The 12,300-nt window shown below is 28.2% G+C and overlaps 1 protein-coding gene across 1 annotated transcript; it reads left to right on the top strand.

The window, feature by feature from the left end:
- Positions 1–515: 515 nt before the first annotated feature.
- Positions 516–3,593, top strand: LOC107474986 (transcription factor MYB1). The gene is made up of 2 exons (XM_016094624.3): positions 516–945; positions 2,605–3,593. Exons 1-2 carry the CDS (start codon positions 615–617, stop codon positions 3,381–3,383), a joined length of 1,110 nt encoding a protein of 369 aa, XP_015950110.1. The 5' UTR covers positions 516–614; the 3' UTR covers positions 3,384–3,593.
- Positions 3,594–12,300: the final 8,707 nt, after the last annotated feature.

Here is a 12,300-nt window from a genome sequence, read left to right as displayed (position 1 = left end):
AACAGTTTATCTTTCAAGGACTCATTTGATTAAAAAAATCATTCAGGCACGAAAATGAAGATCGCGTAATCTTTCAGGAACGAATTTGAACATTAACCCATAAAAGTACTAACATGTTTTTTATTTTAAGTCTCCGTTAATTTTACTTTATTTTTTATAAAAAATAAAAATAGATAAAATCTTATTTTAACACTTTAAATTATTTTATTACTTCTTATAATTTTATCAAATTTATAATTAAATTTAAATATTAAAATTAATTAATTATTTATCAATAAATTAAAAATATTCACAATTATTATATATTATTTTAAAAAAATATTCTATAAATTTTAATATTTTTAACATAAAATAATTTAATTATAAAATTAAAAATAATATAAAAAATAAATAAAAAATATAAAAATTTAATAAAATTATAAAAACCAACTAAATAATTAACCTTTTACAAATTATTTCAAACGGATGAAAACTAAGGACAGAAGTGTAATTGAAGAAGAAACATTCATTGGATTGTTACTGTCACAGTCTCACTCATTCACCCCTTTTCTCCCTTCCTTCTAAATTCTAATTCTAAACGGCGTAACTACTCTTTCAAGTTTCAACTTTCAACTATGGACCCTCCGGAAGAAACTGCCACTACCACCCTCGATCACGAAGGAGCTTCCACTGGAGCAGATGCTGCCGCTGACACTGGGAGCGGCGACGAGGGACCGACGGAGATAGCCGAAGCTGGTGGAAGTGGCGGCGGTGGAAGTAACAGAGACAGGGTGAAGGGGCCTTGGTCGCCAGAAGAGGACACCATTTTAAGCCGTCTGGTGAGCAAGTTTGGTGCCAGAAACTGGAGCCTCATCGCACGTGGGATCGCCGGGAGATCGGGCAAGTCCTGCCGCCTAAGGTGGTGCAACCAGCTCGACCCCGCCGTTAAGCGCAAACCCTTTACCGGTATGCACACAATTTCTTTAGTTCTCGATTTAGCGTTGTTCCTTCCAGATGTTAATTTTTCATCTTGTTCTCTGAATTTAGGATTTTTTATGAGAAATAAAAACACGAGACTAATTAAAAATGAAATTCTGTTTTGGGATTAATTATTTGTTATTGTTATTTTTTTCGATTTAGTTTTAATGTTTTTGAAATTAAACTTTGAATAGTAGGAACTGGACTTTAGAGATTAAAGATTACATCTTTAACATGAGATGATGATATGTGAATTGTGGAGGCTGGATCATAAGTAGTTTATCTGAGCTTGTTATATTTCAGGTTAATAATGCTGGTGTGATGGTTGTTAGTTGTTACTAATAGCTAATGTAACTATTTTGTTCTGTTATGTCCAATTACCCATGATTGTTTCCAGAATAGGATCGTTGATGTTTGGTAATAAGGTTGTTGCTTATGCTTTGAACCAATCTATTGACATGGAATATTGTTGTGTAGAAGATATCTTCTATCAGTATCTATTTGTTCTATAATAAATGGCTATTGCATCTTTTTAATTTCTAAGGTTTATTTGGTGCTGAAGTTAGCAATCTAGGGTAAAGAATCTAGTTAGACTTTATTATAAAGGGATTAAAAAGGTTTGAAAGAAGGATAAGTCTGTCTACACAGCATTATGGCGTGCAACTGGTAAAGGATTCAAGATATTATGAAAACATCTCATTACATTTCTCTAACTATGTGTGCCTTCCTTATTTCACTTCATTCTCTTATATAACAACCAGAAAATCAGAAGTAAAGACTACGGAAAACAAGGAGATCACAAATTGTCTTTGTATATTTATTTAAAATTTTAATCCCAAATATTTCTGATGTAATATTCATTTGGGACCGCCGCTGCAAAGAGGGAGGGGGAACAATAACCGAAACTAGATGTAATGTGAAGCGACTTTATGATAGAGCTCCTCAAATATCCAATTTTTTTCGATAATTGATTAATTGCTTGATTTCGAAAGAGTGGAGAATTATTGCATCCAAAAGCCTCAAGAGGATCTCAAAATGATGAGGATTCTACCAAGTACTAACCCAAAAGCTAACGATAACAATTTTTTTCACACAAAGGCAAATAATACCCTAATCCTTGAAGCTTTGGGATCATTGTCTTTCTACCAATGATTTTTGGCTAATACATGAATAACTTCCTCATCATCATCAACAAGCAAATCAAGGTCTTTACTCAGTTGGCAAGTTAACCTTGCTACCTTATACTCCTTAAAAGAAGTTGTATTGACAGTCTCATCATTTGCCTGAGCACCCTCTTCCCATCTTTCCATTTTGCCAACTCTTTGTTCCCGTTTATGCCTCTATTTTACTGCTCTGGCAATGATCATGAACTAAAACCACTTACCATCCGTATTATCCATTTAATGTTTCACAGATGACTTTTTCTGCTGAGTTGGGTTTTCATTTGTGAAATTTCATAGCTGGAACTAATAGAAACTGTCTAAATTTTGAAATGTGATGGCAATACAATGTCCAGAATTCGAAGTTCTCTATTTAAGAATTACACCTTTTATATTTACTAAGAAAATTCTATATTTCATTTTTTCATTTAATCTTATTAAGTTACTTTACTGAAAATCAAAGCTCAAAAGCTACAATTTATTTCAGATGAGGAGGACCGTATCATAGTTGCTGCTCATGCAATTCATGGGAACAAATGGGCAGCCATAGCCAGACTTCTTCCAGGAAGAACAGACAATGCCATTAAAAACCACTGGAATTCCACTTTGAGGCGTCGAGGAGTTGAGCATGATAAGATTAAGGTAGAATCGAGTAACATGGTGGAAGATGTTAGCCTTGACAAAGCCAAAGCATCATCAGAAGAAACACTTTCATGTGATGTTAATTCATTGAGATCCTCTGAAGGAAGAGATGTTAGTTCTGCAGAGGCTATGGATGATAAATACGAAGAAAAATCACGGACGGAGGGTCAATTGTACCATGAAGTCAAGGATCCTCCTACCCTTTTTCGGCCAAAGGCACGAATTAGTGCTTTTAGCGTATATCACACTGTTGATGGTTTCCAACCTTCAACATCAACTCAAAGACAGGTTCAAGGACCCATCTTACAATCATCAAAACCAGATAGAGAAATTTGCAAGATGCTTGAAGGAATTTACAGTGACCAATCAGTGCCTCACCAGTGTGGCCACGGTTGTTGTGGTGCTCCAAATGGTAAAAAATTCAAAAGCTCTTTGTTGGGTCCAGAATTCATCGAATTCTCCGAACCTCAATCTTTCCCAAGTTTTGAGTTGGCTGCAATAGCTACAGACATCAGCAACCTTGCTTGGCTTAAAAGCGGATTGGAGAATAGCAGTGTTAAAATGATGGGAGAAACAACCAGCAGAGTAGTTTCTAATGGCTCTCAAGTGCATATTGGTCATTAGAATGATAATTATCAATTAGAATGATAATTATTGATATTAACCGGACGGTTTTGCTGACTTTACTCCCTCAACTTCAACTAAATTCAAAGGCTGTAGTGAGTAGTGACATGTTAATTGTTGTAATAACGAGTTTTCATTAGTTAAGTAGTAGTGGCTTTGTTGACTAATTAGGACTTTATATCCCTGTTGTAAAAGTTGTGTTTGCTAACAACATTGATTTTTAGCAATGTACTTTTTATTTTATTTTATGATAGCTAGAGATTAGGGATATTGTTTTTTTTTTTTTTTTTTTCATTTAGCAAATCTAATCATTTATAAAATTATTGCAACTTTGCAACCTAGAGTTGGTTAAATCAAACCGAAACAATTTGTGTTTTCTTTTTTATGACTTACTAAGATCTTGTTCCAAGAGATGTTTGGCAGGGAAGAATGTGAAATCTTTTTCATATATGGTAGAAGATTTGAAGAAGTATCCTTGAGAACGTCGCATTCCTGGTAATAGTTTTTAGCCAACATTGAGTTAAACTCCATTTTGATCTCTAAGATTGCGCATTTATATCAAAATGGTCTATGACTTTTCAATTGCACTGTAATGATTTTTGAAATTCAAAAAAATGCACCACATTAGTCCGTAACTCCTTTTTCTGTCAAATTGATGCTAAGGCTGTGAGTAGCATGAGAAGTCCTTTCCAAAGTAATCACACCTTCTACATGGGATTGTGACATTTCTATGGGGACAAATGTTTTCCTCTTTTGTTTTTTTGGACTGAGGAATGTTTTCCTCAAGAAAAGACAAAAATATTACTATTGGTCTATTGCCTACTTGACTGCCACCAACTATGTATTTTTGAAAATATATATAAAAAAAAAGAAAATTTGGTTGACCTACCAAATGCTCTAAGGAAAACCGGGAGAAAATCATTCCCAGAAATAGCAGTACTAAAAATCTTAAACAAAAAACCAATTCTACCAAATTTATATATGGTTTAAGTAAGATTCCAAATTTTCAGTTATCACATCACTTACAATGGTAGCCATAATCATTGTTCATTGATATTTTAGTTCAAGCAATTGCATAGTCGTTTACCTGCTCTGTGTTAGTGCAACATTTTGAAAGTTGGCTTTGTAGTTTTCTGCCTCTTGCAAGAAATCATTCAAAATCTTGGAAAATTTCTGGTGAGAGGAATATGGTTTGGTTGAAAGGAGTTTGAAAATATTATGAATAAATCATTTCATGCTGTTTTATGCAATGTGGGAAAGTTGAACATAACAATGGAAATGTCACTTTGACTTTGACTACTATATATATTTCTCTCTCCTATGTGCCTAAATTTTATTGGCAGAATTTAAAATATAAAAAGGTGAGTCGTCCCACCTTATTCTATTTCTACTTGGCAAAATTTACTTAAGCACCGAAAAAAATTTCCATTTGATTATTTGACCAAATACTTTCCATGACCTGGATTGAAAAATGATGTGAGGGTTGCGAATGAGTTTGCATCAACCGTACCACTTCCCCAACAACTAACGTTAGTTGTTGAGTCTAACAAAGCACACTTCCTAGTGTATTGAAAACAACAAAGTACTATATATTAATATTTGGATGCAAATTGAATAAAAAATAAATAGGCCAGTGTCAATGTGATTTAGTTTAGTTTAATTTGTTAAGCTGTGGTGCAGAAACAATGGTATTAGGTTGACCTTACATTGATCTGTTACATAATTTGGTGGAGGAGTTATTTTATTTTAAATTGGCAAGAATTTTCATCAAATATTTTTGTTAATGTCCAAACAAAAGAAAATATGGATTGGAAGCCGTTGTTGATGAGTCGAGGCCTAGATCGGTTAAATACTTAAATTAGATATTGTAAAAGTAAGTCTTTGTAGTTTGTACTATATATTATATAAATATTACTTTTTTATTTAGCTCCTTTATGGTTAAATAATTTTGTAATAAAAAATTGATTTATCATCTCATATAAGAGCGTAGTGATAAAATTTGACTGAAGAAAAAAAATTTAGAACAATATAAAAATTTAATAATAATTTTTTGAGTTATAAATAAACATCTCAAAGCTATTATAATTTTATAGCCCACAAGCCACAACCCATTTGGAAGATTCTTAATTATTCAAGTGTCCTAATTGTTAGGACTTTGGACACATTCAATTCTAACATTTCTAACTCTATCCTACAGATATTTTGATTTATCCAACTTCTTGAATTTAAACCGAGCCTAATCTAACCTTTAATAATTAGCAACATGCAAAGAGAAACAAAAGAAAATACAATAAAATTATTAGAAAATAGTTATTATTACGGATGATATAATATATAGTATGGAGCATTATCATACATAATAAAATATAAAATATTATCTTGTATAATGAGATATAAAATATTATTAATGAATGGAGTATAAATTTTCATAATGTATTTTTATTAATTAATAAGTGATGAGTTAGATAAATAATATCATACTATTATTTAATTTAAAATTTTTATCTATAAATAAATTTTAATAAAAAGAAGATTTCAACACACATCAGATTTACAAGTTTCTGTTATTCTAACTCTTATATTCTTGTGTATCATATTTGTATAATAGAAACTTTATTCTCATAAATTATTAAGTGTTATATTATAAAAATATTATCAAGATATAACTCTTTTATATTTTCATATATAATTTTTTATTTTTATTTATCTACTTTCATCATATTTTTACAACAAAAATAAAAATTTTAGTAGAGATAATACTTCATTATACAAGTGGAACGCTACAAATAACTTGTACGCAAATTTTATGATTCTTATTGTATAGAATATACTTCAGATGTGTCAAAATTTCACAAAATTCTGTCATAACATTGCAGGAGTATGTTTCGAAGAAAAGGAAATTGAAAATCGAAAAGCAGAAGCGAGATATTCTTTTGAAAGAAGTTAGATATGAAATCTACACTTAAGAGCACATTGATTGTTAATATGCATTCTTTTATCAAATATTTCTGTGACTAGTGCCCAGTGCTTTATATAAAGCGAATATAATTTTTATTTTTCTTTCTTTCTTTCTGTAATATACTTATTTTGTTGATCTGAGGCAAATATATATTGATATGATGAATTTGTTATTAGTATTTTGGTATCACTGGTATTAGTAGTGAATCTGAACTTTATTATGATACTACTATTCCTATTTGAAGAAAAAAAATGATCTTATTCTATGACTTATGTATGCACACCCAAAATAATAAATAGGAATTTAATTTTTTATTCGTTAATCCTTTAACTCTCTTCTTTTATTTTAGAGATTAGATAAAAAAAAAAAGTTAGATTTCATCAACAAAAATTAGAAAGTACTGAAATAGGTATTTTAGAACGAACAATAAAAAAAAGTATGATCCTGATATTTATGTTGAGAATCATATGTTAAAATATGTTATTGAAAAATTATGTTATCGTTGATATTTTGTTTTTGGATTATGACTTTTGATTTTTGATGACTATGTAGAAATTATAAAAATTATATGAATTATAAAAATTATTTATTCTAACTGCTATTTTAAATGAGTAAAAGTCGGTATTTTTATCGATAAAAATAGTATAAAATTGCCATTTTAATTAGATAAAAACGACGATTAAGACGGTCATTTTAATTAGTTAAAAACGACAGTTTTAACCGCCATTTTAACTGAGCAAAAACTATCATTTTAGCAAGTAAAAAAAACAATGTTTTAACCGTCACTTTAAACGAAAAAATTACCATTTTACTCGATAAAAATGGCGGTTTTTACCTTCATATTAAACATAAAAAATATAATTTTAACTGGTAAAAACAACGATTTTAAACTGCCATTTTAAACAATTAAAGAACCGCTATTTTATTTGGTTAAAATGATGGTTTCAATTGCCATTTTAAACGTAGAGAAAATTTCTGTCTTAATCATGAGAATGGTAGCGATTAATAACGCTTAGATTATAGCGATTTTTCTTAACTACTATTTAAAGTAATAATGACAATTTAAGCTGTTATAATAATTCTAAAAAATGTCATTTTAACTAAAATTTTTTATACTATAATTTGTGTATTAGATACCAATAAATACTACAAATTTACTAATATTATTAGATTTATATTCACCTCTAGATGAGATCGATAAAAAATAGAAAGAAGTAAATTACATATAATAGGAGATATTTATATTTATTTCTTTTTTTAAAGTTTGAATGCATCTTTCAAGTTGGTGGGACATAGAATTTGATATAAAGCTGTGTTATTTTGTTTTTATTTAACTCGAGTGACTATGCATACTAATTTAAAATTCATTCATCATCATTGTTGAATAAAATTTTAATTCATCATCATTGTTGAATAAAATTTTAATAAGATTATATCAACATTTGAATTAAACAATAAATGAATTATCAATGTACAAAAGCTAATTAATTCAAAAAAAAAAAAGAAACCAAAGAAAGAGGGAAAATGGGCCAAATGAGATTCCATCTTATTGGCATCAATATTTTTTTTTTCTTTTTTTTGTTTTTTTATCTTTATTTCTAGAATGATTAAAGAAGACTGTCAATATAAAATAATTAGATCAAATTAAAGATAAATAAAAAAGTAATGGTAGCTATTCAAAAAAAGAAAAAAACAATAAAGGTCAGAGAACATGCAAGATCAATATTAATCATACCATGACACCAGAGTTATATATATTTTTGGGCTTTGTTGTTGATCAAAATAAATAGTTTCACTTTTTCTCTAAAAATAAAATCGATAACTAAGACTAAATTATAAATTGGATATTCATCAAATGACACATGCATGTATGTGATTTGATTAATTTGGACAGAAGCTTGTCAGTTTTGGTTTTTCTTTTTTTAATTCTTTAATTAATAATGTCCAAATGGTTAAAGAAACATTTATTTCCTAATAAATGATAAGTGAACGTTAAGACAACTATAGTCATTATTATTACTGTAATATATGCGCTAGTTTAAATATTTTCATGTTATTTATTACTGTTGAATTTTTTAAGGGAAAACAAAATTTGACGATAATATTTTTTACAAATGATTTTTGTATTATAACCGTTAATCTATCGATAAAGATCGATGCTAATATTTCTAAACTAGACTGAAGTTTTATTTAGATTATATTGATGGTTGATATTTAAATTTTATGAAATTTTTAAAATAAAATATTTGACTAAACTATAAAAATAAAAATAATAATAAATTGTATTTATATCAAATAATTATATAAAAAAACAAATATCATAGCCATAATAACCACTTAATAAAGATAAAACAAGATATGCAAAGAATTTTAATTCTATCGTTTTACATAATTATGACTAAAATAATCGTCTATCATCCATCTTTAATATAAATTTAAGCAAGTGCTTAACCTGCATTGTCTATATTTTTAATATCCAATTCTTAATAATTTTATAATATATTGGTCTTTTCAACTTAATCGAGTAATTATTATCGTATTGTTTCACGTTGCATCATTCCTGAAGATGGTACTATGAGAGAGATGAGAAACAAAGATTTTTCAATAGTTAACTATCGATATGATGTCATCGTATCTATCTCCGATCAATCTAAATTTTAAAATAAAAATAATGATAATAGAATGCTGTTCAATTATTATTTTTAAAAGTCCTTGTTAATCGGACTTTTAGATACTTTTGATCACATATGTTATAACATATGTGATTCATATGAAATGTCTATAATGTTAAATCATACAAAATGTAAACACATGAATCTTGATTTAATTTCTCTTGACATTCTCTTAACTACTTCTCTTTACATGAAAATAAAACAATTTCTTGTTGACATAAACTCTTATACAATGAAATTGACTTTAACTTTTCTTAAGTATTCCTTTAATATTATTTTTGTCTTTGGATGGTATTGAGCTCAAACTGTATATAAAATTTAATGGGAGTCCCCTTTCCTTACAAAAATTCTTATCCCTTAAGCTTGTCGATCATCTTTTTGATTATCTTGTTTTTGGAGGTCACCTTTCCATACTAAAAGATATCATATCCTCGGTTCTTTAATTCATGGTTATTAAAATGTTTGATGTTTTATATAATAAAGAGACATTATATCATGACATATAATTATGGCATCCATACTCAAAAACATTTAATATACGACATATAAAAAGTATATAATCTCTACCTCCAGTGAAATTCGTGAAAATTCTATATGGATTCCAATCTAAATAAGCACGATTCGTTAGCGAAGAGAGAAGAAAGACTTGTTTCATGGTAATACTTTGTGTGTGTATTTGATGTAGGTATGAATCTTTGATTAAGGGATAAATTTCATTCTTCTAAGTACATGCATGAGAGTAAGTTTCAGGATGATTAGGATTAGAACCGTTAAAATAGGCTAAACCCATCAGGCCAGTTCATTTACCCATTTATAATGGGCGAATTTTGCTTCTAAAATCAAGCCCATTTGAATTTCGGGCTAAATGGGCTGAGTTCGATTAACCCGAAAAAATGACCGGTTAAACAGGCTAGCACGTGAGCTAAATGGGCAGTCCATTTTTTATTTTTTTTTAAAAAAGTAGCACTCTTAGCTGATATTTCTTTCAATTCGTCCCAAAAATTCGATCCATCGACTAAAAGAAATATTGTTTGTTTAAGATTTTTGACTTAAAAAATAATAATTTTTTTATCAAAATATTTTTCAAAAAATAAAATAAAAGGATAAACAGGTCAGCCCTTTGAACCCATCAGGGTAACCATAAACGATTTGGGCGAAAAAATTATGGTTCACAAATGAATCAAGTTTAAACGGGTCGTATCTAAATGAGTCGGGTTATCTCATCTGACAACCCTAATTAGGATTTAGTTAGAAACTGATAAATCATAAACTATTAATAAAAACAATACGAGGAACAAATAAATGATAAGTTATGATGATTGAATTGTCTTACTCGATGAACTCAATATAAATACAAAAGTTGCCGAAAATATGAATCTTATGCAAATCTCTCAGTCTGTGTTGACTTTATTATAGGAAAAGTCTAGGGGGCCAGCAGTTTTATTAAATTTTGGCCAGCATGTAACTAGCAGAGGAAGGTGAGCCATTGGATGAAATTTCACACCAATCTCACACCATCAAATTATCATTGATAGCTAGTTGATGGCTAACAATCACAAAAATTGCTGGTCCCCTAGCATTGCTCCTTTATTATAAAAATAAAATCTACATATTTCTGGTCTCTAGAGTTAGTATAGTTCAAAGAAGATACCTTTTCATATAATATATGAATAGAATTTGTGAGTAGTTTGATAAAAGATTTAGAATGAGAGTAAGAAAGTGAGAAAAGATAAGAATTATTTTATAATAAAATAGAGAAAGTATATGAATGACAATCTGTAGAGATAATAAAAGATAGAAGAGATAAGGCACCTAGCATTTTTGTATAGAAAATGAGAAGAAAATAAGAAAGGAAGGACTCAAATGGCTTTTAGGTATATGCAGATTGTATTAGAAAAATCTAACTTGTATTTAATTCGATAAAATCTTTAATTTGAATTGTCACTTTGTAAACCCTATAAAGTTCTCTACATTTGAAATTTGAAAATATCTATTAGAAACAATTTTATAGAGAATTTAGATTTTAAAAAAAAAAATTGAACCAAGTCAATCGGATAACTACTGGAGCTTGAGATATTTATAAAATACTATTAGTATGTCAGACTAATTAATTACAGCGCAATTTTTCTACTATGAACTTGTAACATATTTATTTACCTAATTGAATTTAAATTTGATTTTATAATGAGCTCAAATAATAAAACTAGTTTTCTCATCCTTTTGTATAATAAAAAATTATTCAAATTCAATAAATATGAAATTAGTTATGAATATATCTTAAAGGATTATTTATTGTTGTTTAAAAATTCACTGCAACTAGTATTTTCATATTTTCAAATTTTAAATTAGATATATTATTTTTAAGTATATTTACTTCTAATTTTTTATTATGAATTTAAATTTTAAAATTATTGTAATTTTAATTAATTAATTATTAAATAATAAATATAATTCAAAAAAACTAAGATATTATAAATACTGCAGAAAGATTATTTTATTTTGTTTCACGAATTGAATCTGGATTAGTATGAACATATAATAAAAAAAAAGGAGAATATAACATTAATATATATCCTAGTTCAACTTATAAATATAATAAGACATATATTTAATTTTCACCTCAACAAACATAAAATTTTACTATAATCATCAATTGATTACAAACATCAATTCAAAGACAAAATTAAGCAAAAGAACTAAAATCAGTTCCAATTAACGTTAAGACAAATAAAACTCAAAATTTCAAGCTTTCAAAACGCCAAACTAATTCAAAACCTGAATCACAAGACACAAACGCTAAGACAAAATTAAAACCAAAATTCTAAACATCAAGAACAAACTCTAAATGAATGCCCTTTATGTCAATATACAAAAATTTAAAATACTAGTCAAGCCTAAAAAAATCTTTATACAAAATGAAATCAATAAAAAAAAGTAATATGACTCTCATGTATCTAAAGCATTGTTTGGTGTAAAAGCCTCTTGCTTTTTCCATTAATTGTGTGTTATTCTTTCTCTTGATTTATATTATGTTTTACGTAATATCCTTTCTTCTCCTTTTAATGTCATGTGCGGTCCAAATTATTACTTTTATTATTTTTAGCATTATTCATTATAATTTCATGAAAATATACCTATGCTATCATATTTATCACATATATTTCAATACTCCAACAATTATATTTATCATCGTAATAAATAATGAATTTTAACCCAACGATTTCCATAAACGTATCCTGTTTTCTTATAGCTTTTGGATAACACTTCATTTTTAAACATTCTCTGT

Source organism: Arachis duranensis, chromosome 2 (genome assembly GCF_000817695.3).
Source record: "Arachis duranensis cultivar V14167 chromosome 2, aradu.V14167.gnm2.J7QH, whole genome shotgun sequence".
Taxonomy (NCBI): domain Eukaryota; kingdom Viridiplantae; phylum Streptophyta; class Magnoliopsida; order Fabales; family Fabaceae; genus Arachis; species Arachis duranensis.
The sequence above is the reverse complement of the archived record's forward strand: the minus strand, read 5'-3'. Positions and strand labels throughout refer to the sequence as shown.

Coding starts and splice junctions, on each gene's coding strand:
- LOC107474986 (XM_016094624.3), top strand. CDS start 615: ATGGACCCTCCGGAAGAAACTGCCACTACCACCCTCGATCACGAAGGA. Junction 946..2,604: donor TAAGCGCAAACCCTTTACCG/GTATGCACACAA, acceptor AATTTATTTCAG/ATGAGGAGGACCGTATCATA.